This window comes from Drosophila bipectinata, chromosome 3R (assembly GCF_030179905.1).
Source record: "Drosophila bipectinata strain 14024-0381.07 chromosome 3R, DbipHiC1v2, whole genome shotgun sequence".
Classification (NCBI taxonomy): domain Eukaryota; kingdom Metazoa; phylum Arthropoda; class Insecta; order Diptera; family Drosophilidae; genus Drosophila; species Drosophila bipectinata.
The window spans coordinates 11,655,429-11,672,226 of NC_091739.1; the positions used below are offsets into that span (position 1 = coordinate 11,655,429).

The 16,798-nt window shown below is 39.0% G+C and overlaps 3 protein-coding genes across 6 annotated transcripts; all 3 read left to right on the forward strand.

Annotated features, from left to right (window-relative positions):
* Positions 1 to 2,525: 2,525 nt before the first annotated feature.
* On the forward strand, positions 2,526 to 5,230 carry Cortactin (cortactin). The gene is made up of 4 exons (XM_017248382.3): positions 2,526 to 2,705; positions 2,857 to 3,047; positions 3,130 to 3,533; positions 3,592 to 5,230. Exons 2-4 carry the CDS (start codon positions 2,881 to 2,883, stop codon positions 4,695 to 4,697), a joined length of 1,677 nt encoding a protein of 558 aa, XP_017103871.2. The 5' UTR covers positions 2,526 to 2,705; positions 2,857 to 2,880; the 3' UTR covers positions 4,698 to 5,230.
* An 884-nt stretch (positions 5,231 to 6,114) lies between these two features.
* Mvl (solute carrier family member malvolio) lies at positions 6,115 to 15,160 on the forward strand. 4 transcript variants are annotated; one of them, XM_017248068.3, is made up of 12 exons: positions 6,115 to 6,533; positions 8,461 to 8,675; positions 8,731 to 8,915; positions 8,972 to 9,136; positions 9,221 to 9,359; positions 10,093 to 10,248; positions 10,310 to 10,468; positions 10,532 to 10,977; positions 11,046 to 11,161; positions 11,225 to 11,316; positions 11,535 to 11,605; positions 13,230 to 13,482. In XM_017248068.3, exons 2-12 carry the CDS (start codon positions 8,475 to 8,477, stop codon positions 13,315 to 13,317), a joined length of 1,818 nt encoding a protein of 605 aa, XP_017103557.2. In that variant the 5' UTR covers positions 6,115 to 6,533; positions 8,461 to 8,474; the 3' UTR covers positions 13,318 to 13,482. The 4 variants fall into 4 exon arrangements, with proteins under 4 accessions (XP_017103557.2, XP_017103560.2, XP_017103558.2 ...); XM_017248071.3 differs by lacking the exon at positions 13,230 to 13,482 and adding an exon at positions 12,943 to 12,994; XM_017248069.3 differs by lacking the exon at positions 13,230 to 13,482 and adding an exon at positions 11,911 to 12,241.
* A 630-nt stretch (positions 15,161 to 15,790) lies between these two features.
* On the forward strand, positions 15,791 to 16,686 carry LOC108129894 (protein takeout-like). Its single transcript, XM_017248184.3, has 3 exons — positions 15,791 to 15,862; positions 15,925 to 16,402; positions 16,455 to 16,686. Exons 1-3 carry the CDS (start codon positions 15,802 to 15,804, stop codon positions 16,648 to 16,650), a joined length of 735 nt encoding a protein of 244 aa, XP_017103673.2. The 5' UTR covers positions 15,791 to 15,801; the 3' UTR covers positions 16,651 to 16,686.
* The last annotated feature ends 112 nt before the right edge of the window (positions 16,687 to 16,798 follow it).

Below are 16,798 nucleotides of genomic sequence, written 5' to 3' on the forward strand. Positions count from 1 at the left end.
AATTTTCTGTCAAATTTTCTGGGGGCCCCCTTCAAAATGGTGAAAAATGCATTGAACGCCAATATGACCCACAGCGAAGACCATATATTTGCCAATTTTCATCCGATTCTTGATAATTGCCCGGCCTTAAGGGCACTAATAGCTATGGAGGAATGCCGCCCAACTAGATGCGATGAGTAAATCCCAGCTCTACTCACTAAAACATTTTAAATTACTTAAAGTTGATTGACATTAAAGCTGTTTGAAGTCTCCGAGTATCAGAGCAATTGAAATTGATTGAACTACTGAATTAGGCAGCCAAACGGAAGAGAATCGTTTCCTCTTTCTTAGATATATATTTATACCCTTTCAGAGAGTATTATAATTTTGTCCAAAAGTGTGCAACGCAGTGAAGGAGACATCTCCGACCCTATAAAGTATATATATTCTTGATCAGGATCACCTCCTGAGTTGATATGAGCATGCCCGTCTGTCCGTCTGTCTGTCCGTCTGTCTGTCTATTTCTACGCAAACTAGTCTCTCAGTTTTAAAGCTATCGACTTGAAACTTCGCACACACCCTTCTTTCTTTTGCACGCAGTATATAAGTCGGAACGGCCCGGATCGGCCGACTATATCCTATAGCTGCCATATAACTGATTGATCGGAAATGGTATACCTTTGGTGTTTTTAGAGTTTTAGAGTTCAAATTTGACACGTGAGCTATTTTTGGCAAACCATTACGACATGCCAAATTTCATAAGGATCGGTCGACTTATAGCTGCCATATAACTGAACGATCGGAAATGACCCAACTTTCGTGTTTTTGAAAATAGAAAGCTAGAACTTATTACAGATTCTATTTTTGGTCAGTTGATCCAACCTACCAAATTTTATAAGGATCGGCCGACTATATCCTATCAGCCATATAACTGAACGATCGGAAATGGTATTTGGTAGAAATATCAACTTTCGTATTTTTGAAGATAGAAGCTTGGGACTTTTTTTTAGATTTTTAATTGTAATTAATTGCTTTTATTATGATGTAATCATAAGGATCGGTCAACTATGTATATCCGTTGTTTGCGATATATATCCGGTTTAAATTGCAAGGGTATATCAACTTCGGCTACGCCCGAAGTTAACTTTCCTTTCTTGTTTTTTCTCCAATTCTAGTAGAATGGGGCGGCGCAATTTGATGAAAAAATACACAAATAATAGAAACTCTTCTGACTCTCCAACACTTCAAAAATATATATTTTTATTTTTATTAATATTTTTTAAATTTTTTTGATTTTTGATTCTTGATCGGATTACCTTAAACGATTTGTATATCGATTCTCCAACAATCTGCATCAAAACCTGGGAACAAAATATTTTTTAAATTTTTTGTCAAATTTTCTGGGGGATCCCCTTCAAAATCGTGAAAAATGCATTGAACGCCAATATGACCCACAGCGAAGACCATATCTTTGCCAATTTTCATCCGATTCTTGATCGGAGTACCTTAAACGATTTGTATATCGATTCTCCATCAATCTGCATAAAAACCTGGGAACAGAATATTTTTTAAATTTTTTGTCAAATTTTCTGGGGGATCCCCTTCAAAATCGTGAAAAATGCATTGAACGCCAATACGACCCATAGCGAAGACCATATCTTTGCCAATTTTCATCCGATTCTTGATCGGATTACCTTAAACGATATGTATATCGATTCTCCATCAATCTGCATCAAAACCTGGGAAAAAAATATTTTTTAAATTTTTTGTCAAATTTTCTGGGGGATCCCCTTTAAAATCGTGAAAAATGCATTGAACGCCAATACGACCCACAGCGAAGACCATATCTTTGCCAATTTTTATCCGATTCTTGATCGGAGTACCTTAAACGATTTGTAAATCGATTCTCCATCAATCTGCATAAAAACCTGGAAACAAAATATTTTTTAAATTTTTTGTCAAATTTTCGGGGGGATCCCCTTCAAAATCGTGAAAAATGCATTGAACGCCAATACGACCCATAGCGAAGACCATATCTTTGCCAATTTTCATCCGATTCTTGATCGGAGTACCTTAAACGATTTGTATACCGATTCTCCATCAATCTGCATCAAAACCTGGAAACAAAATATTTTTTAAATTTTTTGTCAAATTTTCTGGGGGATCCCCTTCAAAATCGTGAAAAATGCATTGAACGCCAATACGACACATAGCGAAGACCATATCTTTGCCAATTTTCATCCGATTCTTGATCGGAGTACCTTAAACGATTTGTAAATCGATTCTCCATCAAACTGCATAAAAATCTAGAGTAGAAATATTTTTGAGATTTTTTGTCAAATTTTCCCGTGGATCCCCTTTAAAATTCCGGAAATGCATTGAAAGACAATATGAACCCACAGCGAAGGCCATACCTTAATCTAAGTTAATAATCTTTCTAATTGACCTGATTCATTTAAAAACTAAATTTAAAAATGCTTTAATTCAAATTTTTGACCACAACGAAATGGCTTTCATACCAATGTGGGGTGTTCTGAAGGAAGGATTCCGCATCCACTGCAGTGCGGTCACACTGGTCTTTAGCTTCTTCGTTTTCCTCGGCATTTGTTGGTGTTATTTTATGAATCAATTGCTAATTCCCTTCCTACGGATATTCGCCAACATTCGTCAGCTTCTGAAGCCAGTTCCCAGCAGCAGCATTCGCATTTGCAGTTAGTCACCAGGTCGTAAGTATGCCCATTGACCGCTTTCCGGGCGGCGGCCCCTCCCATCTTTCTTTGTCATACTCCGTTATCTGAAAGCGGAGTAAGAATAAAACCTGCTTCGACTTCGACAACCACTCACTATTCTGTTGTTTATCTACAAAATATTGTATAGATAAGGATAAGTGAAGCAGCCAGTATGTGGAAGGCAACCGCCGGTCACCAGATTCAAGCCAATAACTCCAATGCCGCCGAGGACGATGATTGGGAAACTGATCCCGACTTTATCAACGATGTCAGCGAGCAGGAGCAGCGGTGGGGCTCGAAGACGATCGATGGCAGCGGTCGCACCGCCGGCGCCATAGAGTGAGTCACCTCTCGATTTCGCTTGAAAATGCTGATTAAGTTCAATGTCCGATGTGCTCAAATTATATTTACATATTTACAGCATGGACAAGTTGAGGGAGGAGACTGAGAAGGCGGATCTTGACAAGAAGAAGCAACTGCTGAAGGAGCAGAATGCCGGCTACGGCTATGGTGGCAAGTTCGGCGTGGAAAAAGACCGCATGGACAAGTCGGCAGTGGGTCATGACTACCTGGAGAAGGTTGGTAAGCACGCCTCCCAAAAGGATTACAGCGAGGGATTCGGTGGAAAGTTTGGCGTCCAGACAAATCGCGTTGACAAGTCGGCGGTTGGCTGGGACCATGTCGAAAAGGTGGAGAAACATGCCTCCCAAAAGGATTATGCCACCGGTTTTGGTGGAAAGTTCGGTGTCCAGTCAGATCGAGTGGACAAATCCGCTGTGGGCTGGGATCACATCGAGAAAGTAGAAAAGCACGAGTCGCAAAAGGGTAAGACCCATGAGAACCATATCTCCTAGTCAATATTCAAATATATTTTCCCTCTCAGATTATTCCAAGGGCTTTGGCGGAAAGTTTGGAGTGCAGGAGGATCGTAAAGATAAGTCTGCAGTGGGCTGGGATCATAAGGAAGCCCCCCAAAAGCATGCCAGCCAGGTAGATCACAAAGTGAAGCCTGTAATCGAAGGTGTAAAACCCTCGAACCTGCGCGCTAAGTTCGAAAACCTGGCCAAGAACTCCGAGGAAGAGTCGCGTAAGCGAGCCGAGGAACAAAAACGCCTCAGGGAAGCCAAGGACAAACGGGATCGCGAAGAGGCCGCCAAGCAGACTGTTGTGGAAAATACTCCCAAAACATCTTCAGAAACGCCTCCGCCCAAGGGCAGCCGGGCAGCTATTCAAACAGGTCGTGCTGGTGGCATTGGTAATGCCATCAGTGCATTCAATCAGATGCAATCGCCTGTAGCCGAAACGCCCCCGGCCCGCAAGGAACCTATTGTTATCCCCAAGGCCCAGCCAACAAAGGTGGAAGTGCCGAAGGAGGAACCAGTTGAAGTCCCTGAGAAGGCTCCGGCTCCAGCGGTTGTTGCTGCTGTCGCCCCAGAACCAGCTCCTCCAGCTAAAGCTCCTTCCCCAGCACCGGCTCCTGTACCAGACGTTGTGCCACAGATTGAGGTGGAAACTGTGCCAACGCCACCCAGAAGTGAGCCCGAATCCCCTGAACACTTGCCAACACCTCAAGCCGAAGCCCAAGTCCAACCCGTAGCTCAGGCTCCAGTTCCAGTTCCAGCTCCAGCTCCAGCTGAGCCCCAGCCAGTTGCCATAGAGGAACCACTCTACCAAAACCAAGCCGAGATTAAGGCTGCCTCACCGGTACCAACATCCAATGGGTCATCTACTGAAGCAACTGCATCTGCTACCGAGGAAGCTATCTATGCCAATTCGGATAACTTGGCCGACTACTTGGAGGACACAGGCATTCATGCCATTGCCCTTTACGATTATCAAGCGGCCGACGACGATGAGATTTCCTTCGATCCTGACGATGTGGTCACCCACATCGACAAGATTGATGACGGCTGGTGGAGGGGTTTGTGCAAGAACCGGTATGGACTATTCCCGGCCAATTATGTGCAAGTGGTGGAACAGAATTCCTAATTGCTTCCAAACGAAATTCACGATAGATCAAAATCAAATTGTATTTACTTACTAACGATACCATAATACTGATGTTGGAGTATAAAATCAATTCACTACTAACCCCGCCCATTCTGTGTGTCCCTCATCCTTACATTGTTTTCCCTACTTAAACCTCAGAACTACGTGCAACGAACGGAAAAAGTTTAAAATTATTTTAATTTGTTATGCTAGCATTTGAAATAATCAAGGTATTCCATATTTTATAAATTATTAACTGCATTTTACATTCTTTTATTTTAATCTATATATTGCCAAGCTATTTATGTATTCATTTAAGCAATTTATGTGCAAAAAATTAACCTGTTGCTCATTTCATATTTGAAACGTTGATTATGAAGAAGTTTAATGTGTCAAGTAAAGGTTTTGCTCTTTTTAAATTGTATAAAGTCTATGAGAATTTCCCATGTCAGGTGAGATCAAATGTTAAAGACAGTCACAACTAAAAGTCTGGTCTTTTGATAAATAAATACATAATACAAAGTATTTAAAAATGTGTAATTGTTTAATAATTGATTGGGATTGGGAATTTTAATATGAAACCTTTAAGGGAGAATGAATCATAAATTTTATATGAATTACAACTGCTGGAAGACAAAGGAACGAACTTCGTTTGGCTGATTAGTTAGTTTTCGAGAAAAAAAAAGTACCCCAGAGAGTATTGTAAATTTGATGGACATCCAAAAAGAAGCCGCTGTTCTTGATAAGATTTACCGTGATTGGAATCGACGCAAAGTGTCAAGACAAAATCGAAAATTTTACCGATAAAGTTGATTTATATATTTAATTTCTGCATGGGCATTACGATAAAGTGTGCGTGTTAATGTCAACGTGGAAAATATTTAATTGTGATCGCTGTCATCGAATTAGAACTAGTAACAGTCTACGTACATTGCCTATTAACGGTATCATGCGGTTAAAATGATAAGAGAGTGCAGGAGAGTCGGAGAGAATGGCGAGGCCACGTGCGAAACCGGTATTTCTAACGCCAACTTTGAATTTTACGCTCAAAGTTCCCCCGAGTTTTTATCAAAAAATCCCCCACTATCGAACACAAAGAGAACAAAGCCTTTTTTCTCTCTTCTTTTTTAGTTATCAGTAAAACATATTTGAATAAATAGCCGCAACTGCGAAACAAAATAGGCATTCATTAGCTCTCGTCGCGTTGGGAAGGGGCGTACGACTTTTTGGCTATTTAAATTTAATTAGCCTATAAGGTATACAGAAGTATAAAATTACAAAATTAAAAAATAAGTTTTGGTTTTAAAAAAATATATTAAAGATTTTTTTTTAAAGTAATCAAAATTTTAAAATAAATATAACTGAAATTATAAAAAGCGTTGCCAGATCAGTAAAGAGTATTTTATAGGAAGATAATATTAGACTTATACGGCCACACTGCCACCAGCTGATTACAATCCAGCAAGAATAATATTGGTCGGAGAGCGAGAAAAATTAATAAACAAAAGCGTCCGAGTCTGAGAAATAATTGCCTGTCACGTCGCGCGTCAATTGTCGTTAACTAAGTCAACAATTGGAAGCCAAAGCATACGCTATACGCTGTGCTGCCGTTTTTTACCCGTTTTGTTTCCGTTTTTTTCGTTTCTCGTTTTCGCCACAACGTCACCGAATTCGTGTAAATTGGTCCGCGGGCAGGTGAAATGCTCGGAAAATGCATTTATAAGCAGTAATAAGTGCCGAGTCGCCGCTTCTTTTCGTTCTGTGTGATATAATAAAGGCGCAGGCTTCGATTCTGATCGATTAATTAATTCCTCCCGACTGCCAGCTGCTCTGCAAGTAAGCCTTTCTAAAGGAATTTCAATCAATTATTTCGTGGCCAAGTTTGCATTGGGGTGTTCATCTTCAATAAATCGTGTTTTTTACCGTGTTGGTGTGAGTGCGCACGCAGGTGTGTGCTTTTAACAAAAAAAGTAAAGAAATAAAACGTGGGGCCATCATCCCAAACAGAGATGGTCTCCCCCAGTTCTCCCTACCTCTCTTTCACTCTCACCGGCAAAGAGACGGACCTGGGGGAGCCATATGTATATGTTTTTGTTTTTAAATCCAAAATAAATTGTTGTTGACTAAGTTTTTCCCATTTCACACTTCTAAATCCCCCAACAAGGGGTCAGTTTCATAAAAGATAAGGCTATCTTGTATGCCAGCTAAAGCTAAAGTCCCAACAAATCAAAAACATTATCAAGTTTAATCAAATATTGATCTTGTTTTTAGTTAGAATCTCTAATTAGATTTAGTTTTTTACTTAAAATGGAACTCCAAAACCTGATCCGATCGTGCCGTGCGCCAATCTGTTTTTTCCCAAATAGCCCTACTGCTGATAAGTGGAATAATTATTGTTATTATATTTTCAAATTGCTGTTATCTTTGTTTAGAAAAACTTTTGTTGTCAAGTGTGTGTTGTTTCAGTCGAAAAAATATTGAAATGGTTTTTATTTGCAGACTGCGCAATATTTAAGCACTTATATACCTAAAAATATATAAATGAATCCAATTTTCGAGGAGGACAATGTCAATGGACAAAAAGCGACAAAATTTTCATTTAAAAGACACAAATAACCCTTAATAATTATTTAAATTTATGATCACTGATTTGGGCAATCACCAACAAAAAAAGTGTTACAATTTCAAGCAAAAAAAACCTTCCGCTGGCAGAACACGTCGCTGATATAGGTTATCTGTACGGGTTTGGGTTCGGGGAGTGCCAGCCAACTGGGTAAACAGTACATGCTTCGAGAGATATAACTCTACTTGATGTGTTTAACTTGGCTTCTGACTGCTTGTGACACTTTTCCTTACAAGATGGCCATTAAATCGCCATCAATGGCGCCTCGACTGGACCAACTTGGCTTGCCCGATTCGATCAGGTGCCGTACATAATTAGACACCGATCGATGCTCTCCGGCTCTTTGTCTTCATCTGGTTTTATCTGTCAACGATGAAGCGATGTGGAAAGTAGCACCACATCGGATGTATAAACACATATATATCGCTTCAGTGGCACTGGGGCAGCCTTGTCAAGGTGAGCCACTTGGCGGTATTTCCAACCAACCATGCTCAGGCTTCGCATTTAAAATGCACTTGTAATCATTTTTTTATCACATCAACAATATCCAAAAAAAAAAAGCAAACAACGAGGCAGGTCAATAGACTCGTATTTTTGTGTTGAATTCGTTGTTATTTAAAAAATACTTAAATAATTATTAAATGGACTTTGCTTTACACAACAACGAGTGTCGTGTGCAATTATTCGTTTTGCTAAATTTTGTATTGGAATGTTTCAATTGCTGCCACAAGCCTGATTCCTCCACAAATATGATTCATAGCCAGCTCGGGCTTACTTCCTCATCTGTATGCCATATTGTCCCGCATACTTGCTGATTACATAGAATGAAGTCCATTTGCGTTATAGTGGTGTTATCAGCTCAATCCCGGGTCCCCAGTCAGCCACAAGTGCTTTTCAAACTATAAACGTATACAATATTATTTTTTATTTTTGCCACGCACTTTCCGGGAACTCACAACAATTATTAATCTCAGTATGAGGTGCTAAATTCTTTTGTTTTTTTGTGAGTATTATGATAATGCTAATTGAGAGATGCACAATTAAATGCAAATTGTGAGAATTATTATCATGGCAGGTGGAACAATCAGAAAGCAAACACTTTTTAATCTAGTCTAATATATTATTATTGCTCTGTTTCAGGTTGTCTTTGAAGAATGTCTTCGAATGAGGCTTACCACAATAACATGGAGCCTGGTGCCGGTGGCGATGGTCCTGCAGGGTCCAATGGAACAGGTGGCAGTCAGAGAAGCAATCATCAACAGATTCTCAATGAGACGACCTATCTAAAACCCGCCGCCAAGCAGGCCTATTTCAGTGACGAAAAGGTCCTCATACCAGACGATGATAGGACAAATGTAAGTACTATATTAAATATAATTAATTATAAATTAATTTAACTTTATTTCACAGGTTCGTTTCAGTTTTCGTAAGCTGTGGGCCTTCACGGGACCCGGTTTTCTCATGTCGATTGCATATCTGGATCCCGGCAACATTGAATCCGATATGCAGTCGGGTGCGGCGGCCAAATACAAGATCTTGTGGGTCTTACTCTGGGCCACCGTTTTGGGTCTGCTCATGCAACGCTTGGCTGCAAGGTGAACTGGGATTTTCTTCCATAAAAATAAGACTTTACACCATATTCTTCTTGCAGATTGGGAGTGGTGACTGGCCTTCATCTGGCTGAGATGTGCTACCGGCAGTACAAACGATTCCCCCGCTGGATCCTTTGGATAATGATCGAGATAGCCATCATTGGGTCCGACATGCAGGAGGTCATCGGTACTGCCATTGCCATATATTTGCTCTCCAATAAAGTGTAAGTTGAACAAGCAGCAGAATTAAAATTCCCAGAACACTCTGTGTGATTTCCCCACTTTTTATTCATTTTTTTTATTTGCAGAGTGCCTTTGTGGGGTGGCGTGCTGATCACCATTGTTGACACGTTCACGTTCCTGTTTCTGGACAAGTACGGTCTACGCAAGCTGGAGTTTCTGTTCGGCTCGCTCATCACCATTATGGCTGTCTCATTTGGCTATGAGGTAAGCCCCGATCGAAAGCCCCCCTGACACTATTGCAAGTAATCCACCAAAAATTTCGAAAAATCCCCGTACTTAGGGCATTAAAAGCGACAGGCGCAAATGAAATTTGTTTAGACAATTGTTTCGAGAATGCCATAACCAAAGAATCCAACTAATTTGTTTCTGGCGACGTTTGGTGTTTCGTGACGAGCTCTAAAATGGCAAATTGTCATTTGGCAGGGGCGTTCTCTCGATATCATCGCCACCCTTAAACCAGCCCATTTTTTTTCGCGTAAATCTACTGCGCCGGCATGTTTACAGCCCAGATAATAATAAGTAATTGTACTTGAGTTGTCTGTCCCAGACGGAGACGCAGACGATTAGATAAGCTGCACTTGCACATTTTTAAGAGCAATACTATGTGATCTGTGGGTGGCACCGGGCACATGATGCTGCCGGATATGACAAACAGTTCCAGTTCCAGATGTGGCAAACAATACCACCACAATACCTTATCTTTTTTGGTTATATAATGAAGTACTTTACAATTATCCGTGGGGATTTTTTTAATCACCAATGGGGGCCTGTGAGAGTTAGGGGAATTTATTTCTGCGTACTTATTTATCGGCGCGTAATACCATTTATCAAGTTTTAGGGGAATCTTGGGATTTTTTTGCTACTTCTACTGATTGTTTCCTTTGTTTTCTATTCAAATAAACTTATTTTAATGCATTTTTCGTGATCTCTATTTTAGTACATTGTCTCAGCACCCAATCAAGGCGAGGTTCTGGAGGGTATGTTTGTGCCCTGGTGCTCCAACTGCGACTCAAGTGTGCTACTGCAGGCGGTGGGAGTGGTCGGTGCTGTGATTATGCCCCATAATCTCTACCTGCACTCTGCCTTAGTTAAGGTGATATATTTATAAATACTCTAGACTAAAGAATATGTATTTATGAAAGATCTTTTGATAGTCCCGCGATGTTGATCGTCGCCAGCCGAAAAAAGTGAGCGAGGCGAACTTTTACTTCTTCATAGAGGCATCGGTGGCCCTGTTTGTGTCTTTCATCATTAATCTCTTCGTGGTGGCCGTCTTTGCTCATGGAATGTACGGAAAGACCAACAATGATGTGGTAAGTACAGGGTTAGTCTATTTAATCCAACCTATTTATGCTTATCTGTGTCCTTAATTATAGGTGGAGATGTGCGCCGATAAATCGATGTACGAAGATGCCAAAATGTCCTTTGTGGACAGCAACAATGGAACGGACATCATCGATGCTGATTTGTACAAGGGTGGTCTCTTTTTGGGCTGCACCTTTGGCGCCGTGGCCATGTACATCTGGGGCGTAGGTATCTTGGCCGCTGGTCAGAGCTCTACGATGACGGGCACCTATGCTGGTCAGTTCTCGATGGAGGGATTCCTCAACCTGCAGTGGCCGCGCTGGTGCCGCGTGCTGGTCACGCGATGCATTGCCATTATTCCCACCTTCTGCCTGGCCATGTTCAGCAAAATGGACGACCTAACCCACATGAATGATATTCTGAATGCTGTGATGTCGCTTCAGCTGCCATTTGCCGCCATTCCCACCATTGCGTTCACATCGTGTGCCGCCATAATGGGCGAGTTCGTCAATGGACTGTAAGTGATACATTCCCAGCTTGCCAGCTGATTGATTTCGCTTGTATTTCAATTGATTGATATTTCAGGGGCAACAAAATCGTTTCCATATTGCTCACCATTGTGGTGATTGGCGTTAATTTGTACTTTGTGATTGTTCAGGTGGAGAATATGCAGATAGAAGGCGGCCTGCTGGCTCTAGTTTGTGAGTTTAACATTGCATTCACTTTAAGTATTCTAGTTTATACTATTTGTCTCCTAATTTCAGGTATATTTGCCGTTCTGTATATACTCTTTAACCTGTACCTTGTTATACATATGGCCGCCTGCATGGGCAATCAACGTCTGATGAATAGTCGGGTAAGTATTCGGGTTCTTGGCGGCACTTATCAATAGGGCTTAACAAATCACAAATTGGGCGACCGTGTTGACACATTTTAAAGCATCACTGATAGGGCCATCAGTGGACTGACTTTATCAAATTACGTGACCGTCAGCATACGCTTCTGTGAGGCTTTTGGGGCTTAGGGCAGACGACTTCATCTAGTGGTACTCAAGTGGTGTTCTCTATTTTACAGTGGGTGCAGCGGTTTGTGTTGCCAAGCCAGAACAGCTTTTCGATAAAGAACGCCAACTCGACGTATGCCAGGTATGTTTCGGAATAAGTTCGCCCCAGCACATCACCATACACCTCCACAACACACACAACTCTGCACAACTCTCTCGATCTGTAATCTCGATCTATCTATTAGAATCCTCGGCTTGTGATTTAATTTCTACCCGCATCTAACCCTCTTTTCTAACCAAAACCCCTTCTGCCAAGCTTTACTTTCTCTTTCTTCCTTCTTTCTTCCTAATTCTTCTAATAATTATCTTTTGGTTATTAACTCTAAACCTCAACTAAAGTCCCGAATCGTATCTCGCTATGCTCTCTCTTCTCTTGATTCTTCACAGTGATGTAACCTTAGTTGTAGGCGAATCAGCTACTAACACGGTGAAAGGTCTCGATACCGTCTCGGAGAAAGTGCCTAACTGAATAACTAATTACACAGGCCAAGCTCCTCAAAACACCCCCACACATACCCTTGTGATATTAACACTAAATCACGCTCCTAACACCACTAACTAATCAACAAACTACCTAACTAATAAGTACCTAACTAGTAGGATCTATGCAACATTCTATTAATATTAAGGCATGTCTCTAGGGTTTCTACGATTGTACATTGAAAGCATTTACCCATCAGCAATGGGCTCCTATAGATAATAAGTAAGTCTGCACAGATTGCTTTATCGGGCAATGGGTATTATGTGCTCATAAGGCTCTGGCGCTTAGCATGTTAAATAAAGATTGCATTTATCAATAAGTATTACTCGAAAGTCTTTTAATTTATTGTTAATTGGTTCTGGCCACAAGTGCCTCGAGATGTCCAACGCAAACTGGATTCAAATATGGATTACCAAAGGATATACCCGATTTTAAACATTAAGATTATATTATTAGCTTAGTTATAGGCTACTTTTAGTTTATTTGATATGGATTTTGGTTTATTTATTGGTTTTGGGCATCACAGCACATCGGACGTGGCTCATTTTTTACACTCTACCTACTAAACTTTCTAAATAAAAAATGTCATTTCTCTTTTATTATATGTTTTTCGGAAACCCTCTGTATCCTCTGTCTATATCTGTGTGTTCACCAATAAAATAAAATATATTGCACCATCTCCACCCTGATCTTATACTCGGTGTCTACTGTAACAACAACTATACCCTCCCAATCGGATTGATTGATGTTTTCCATTCATTTGTGGCTAAAAAAAAAACCGATATTCTAAAAAAATATTCTAAATTGACACAATCAAACAAACAAATATACACGCACTCGTACACCTCGGAAATGGATTTTTTGGCATTTATACAAACAATTTGAAAATTAATTTCGAAAAATTTAAAAACCAACTTGAACAAAATCGATTTCCAAAGAATTGCCCATAATATGCAAAGTTTCAATGGAACATAAGATAAACTTGAGTTTTCCAAATTATAATCGATTAACAGACTCGTGCCATGACTGACCGAATAATTCGAAAATAAAAATTAAATAAAATCCATTTTTGATAAAAATTATTTTGATAAAATATTCTGGACAAAATGTGCTGCGTCCAAATAAGTAGTGTGTGCTGGTCAAAACTGATTTTTTCTCTTTGTTCGGGCCACATCGACGTTATCTACCGTTCTGGATCGGATCCTCCTGCTTAAAATGTATATAGCGAGCTGACACTTAACGACAATGGAGCCCCCAGAAATCCCATACAGAATCCAATCCAGAATCTCACCCAACGAAGCCAACTAAGATAGTCTTAAGTGCCTTTTCCGTAATTCTAAACTAAGATTTGAGCTTTCTGTAAATGTGGTAAAGAATTTATTATCGTCCTACTTAGATCAAGATATTTAAGTATTTTTCTTAGATGATTTTAAACAAACTAGTTTATTTATTAGACAAATTGTACGTACTTCTTTTCACAATGGACGTTGTTGATATTCCAATACTTGATACTTGTATAAATAATGATGTACTTGAAAGTTTCTGTGTTTGTATATTTTTTAGACTATTTATTAACTTTAGAAATAAATAAATTCTCCAAGAACTTTTATTTCCCCTACCAGAAAATAATAAATACGAATATTCGTTTTAGTCTTTGTTGGTGGTTTTTTATTTGTTTGCTTTTAATTTGTTTTTTGTGTTTTTATTTTTGGGACTTTGTACATTTTATGTTTTTTGATAACTTTTTGTGTAAACCTTCTGATTGTGGATTTTATTAGCTTCCAGTGTTATTTATTTGCTGTAGACATTTTTAATATATGACTTAAAAACTAATTTTTTATATAAACTTTTATTTTGTTTAAATTTGTATTATATCTTTACTTTTATAACTTAATATGTTTGTTATAAAATATGTAGAAACTGGGGTTTTGTAATACTATTTTTAGTAGTACCATTTATGTAAATGTGCATGCTAATTTTTAGAATTTATTGTTTTTTTAATTTGAAATTGCTGCAAAAAAATATATGCATAAATGAAATATATTTACCTGTACATGAAATTTTAAATATGGTTGCCTAATCACTAAATCTGATTCTATAAACAAACGTGACCAAATTAAACTTTATAAAGTTCCTTAACAGCCTTGATAGAAATTCCATTTTTATAAACTTTTTATTTATTAAGCATCGTTGTTGATTTTAGATTTTTATTTAATTTTTGTATCTCCTTGATTGGAACAAATATTAATTCGGATTAATATTTATGCCTATATAATCCTTTACTATGTTTTTAATTATAAAGTCAGTACGCTCCATGCTCTTACCCCTCTTAAAAACCCCTGATTTACCTTTCAAGTCGCTAGTAGTCCCTTAGCTTTACGAGAGAGTTGTACCTCATCCAAGCACTCATCAATCACCATCCATTTATGAAAATTTCATCCATAACTTCCACTTGAACTTCCAGAATTGCCACAAACGGCGACCAAGAACCGGACGCCATCGACGGTGAGGATGCGTAGCCATTACTGTGCTGCACTGATTCCGATGGCAGTGAGGAGGTTTGTTTCACCAACAGCAACAACAACGAGCTAGGATGCCCCAGCAGCAATCTGGAGGCCAGGTCCGAGGGACACCATCTGGTAATCAGCTAGCGGTGGCATTCGAATCGGTACCGTGAATGCCGCCGCCGTAACAAACCGCCCAACAGCGGACGCCGTGTGGCAAAGTTTTTCGGCAAGGGTCTCCCGAAAAATGGACTGGCGCTCGTTGTTGCTTCGGGTATACTCTATTCTTGAGGGGTTCTCCAAGAGGACCTGGGATCAGTGTAACACAATAACTACTTTCTAACATAAACGCATACCAAAAAAAAAAGAAATCGAAAACGGAAATGAACACTACTAATATCAAAATAAGCGCAGAGAGACATAGAAAGCCATGAGTATCGTCAAAATTATCACTTATCAAATGCACTTTTAATTAAATCAAGTAATTATAAAGTCTCTTAATAGTAAGGCTGTGAAATTAAGTGAGCGTAAATCGAACCACATCAATTGTCTAATCGTGTGTAAATCTTCCTGTAAAAATTTGCCTAAAAATTGTGTCTCTTTTTATATTAACTGTGTGTGTGTGCGAAATAATTTAGCAAAAACTTTTAAATTTTTTGAATTCCCTATTTATTTTTTAATATTTTAATTAGGAACTCCTACTCTTTATACATGCACGTTTTGAGTAACACTAAAGGTCCAACAGGAGTTCATTACTCTCCTAAATGTAATTATTTAATAAAAAATTGTTGTGTACAAAAATTAATAAAAATAAAGTTTTTAAACTAGTTTAAATATTTTAATTGCGGTTACAACATTCGGAATTAATAGCTGCATGTTTAATGGCTAATTTATTCGCTAATTGAAAGTGAAAATTATAAGAACAGACTCTTAATGAAGCTCTACTAGAATCATTATTAAAATCTTATATTCGACGTCAAGTATGGCAGTGGGTGTAAGTGATCAAAAGTAATTATGTGATTTGCAAAAATTAACAGACAGTTACTAGTCCATTATAAAGATTAGTCGATAACTAGATAAAATATAATCATCTGGACTTTAAGTCTTTTTGAAACATTATACAAATAAAAACCGGAAGCTGCTCCCCAAAAATGAATTTCTCCCCTAAAAGTGCAACAATTGAGGTCTGTGATTCACTTACTGATTCAGTTAGAAACTAGTCAAGCCAGTTAAAGCTCAGAATCTATAAAATAAAGAGATCTGTAGAACCTGCAACGATTATCAGTGAGCGTAATGCATCTGAGGTGGATATGTCTCGCACTAGTTTTTCAAATAATAGGAGGCAATCAATTACGTAAGTGCGGATTGTTTATAAAATCTATGCGAATACTGTATTGTTTTGAAAAATTCCATCAGCTCCGGATGTTCAAAAGTGTCGTTATGAGGATGAAAAGTGCCTCCTGCGAACCAGTAATGCCCTGATCAAGCGGTATGGAAAAACAGGTCTTCCGGAACTCTCACTGCCACCTTTAAACGTTTTAAAAGTGAGGAACGGTGAACTTGAAGGAGGTGATCCCAACGGATCCCTCTGGTTTAAGTGGATACTGACTAATCATTGGGTTTATGGCACCGAAAACATTACTCTCTCCCGGATCCGGGGATTCCATCCAGATCCCGGCCGATCCCAGGTGGAGATTCATGGAAGGGCACCCAGCTTGCGGTCCAAAGTTCACTTCGAGTTCTTATCGAAATTTCTTACCTTAAATGTGAATGCATCGGGTGAGGGCGATTCCGACTTTCAGAACTTTCGGTTCATTACAAAATTCTCCTTCTCACCTGAGAAAGAAGGCTTCGTGAAGATTTACAATCTGGACTTGAGAATTGAAATAGATCGGTATGTATTTCATGAAATGTTTTGTGTATTTTTGCTTAAAACCTATTTTCAGTTGGATACAGGACATACAAAATTTGTTTGTGAGCAATACAGATCTGACTGTTATCGTCAATGAATGGATAAATAAAAATTGGAAGGAGTACTGGGTGGACTTCGAACCACAAGTAACGGCTGAGATGAAGCTCGAATTTACTAAGCGATTAAATTCCATTTTCTCAGCGATTCCCTACAAAGATCTATTTCTATAATTTCTAGTGTTTTAATAACTTTAAAGTCTTTCATTAACAATGTATTTATAATTTGCTCATATGATATTTTTTGCTATAATAATAAGCATTCTACTAAGCCCTAGTATCCCAAAAGCCTTGCTATGTAGTTTTATTTTAGAGTTAGATC

Bases quoted from the DNA above. Each gene is read 5' to 3' on its own strand.
- Mvl (XM_017248068.3), top strand. From the start codon at position 8,475: ATGTCTTCGAATGAGGCTTACCACAATAACATGGAGCCTGGTGCCGGT. The intron at 11,162-11,224 runs GTGAGTTTAACA...TCCTAATTTCAG, and splicing joins CGGCCTGCTGGCTCTAGTTT to GTATATTTGCCGTTCTGTAT. The intron at 11,606-13,229 runs GTATGTTTCGGA...AAATGTATATAG, and splicing joins GCCAACTCGACGTATGCCAG to CGAGCTGACACTTAACGACA.
- LOC108129894 (XM_017248184.3), top strand. From the start codon at position 15,802: ATGCATCTGAGGTGGATATGTCTCGCACTAGTTTTTCAAATAATAGGA. The intron at 15,863-15,924 runs GTAAGTGCGGAT...AAATTCCATCAG, and splicing joins AATAGGAGGCAATCAATTAC to CTCCGGATGTTCAAAAGTGT. The intron at 16,403-16,454 runs GTATGTATTTCA...ACCTATTTTCAG, and splicing joins TTGAGAATTGAAATAGATCG to TTGGATACAGGACATACAAA.
- Cortactin (XM_017248382.3), top strand. From the start codon at position 2,881: ATGTGGAAGGCAACCGCCGGTCACCAGATTCAAGCCAATAACTCCAAT. The intron at 3,048-3,129 runs GTGAGTCACCTC...ACATATTTACAG, and splicing joins CGCACCGCCGGCGCCATAGA to CATGGACAAGTTGAGGGAGG. The intron at 3,534-3,591 runs GTAAGACCCATG...TTTCCCTCTCAG, and splicing joins AAAGCACGAGTCGCAAAAGG to ATTATTCCAAGGGCTTTGGC.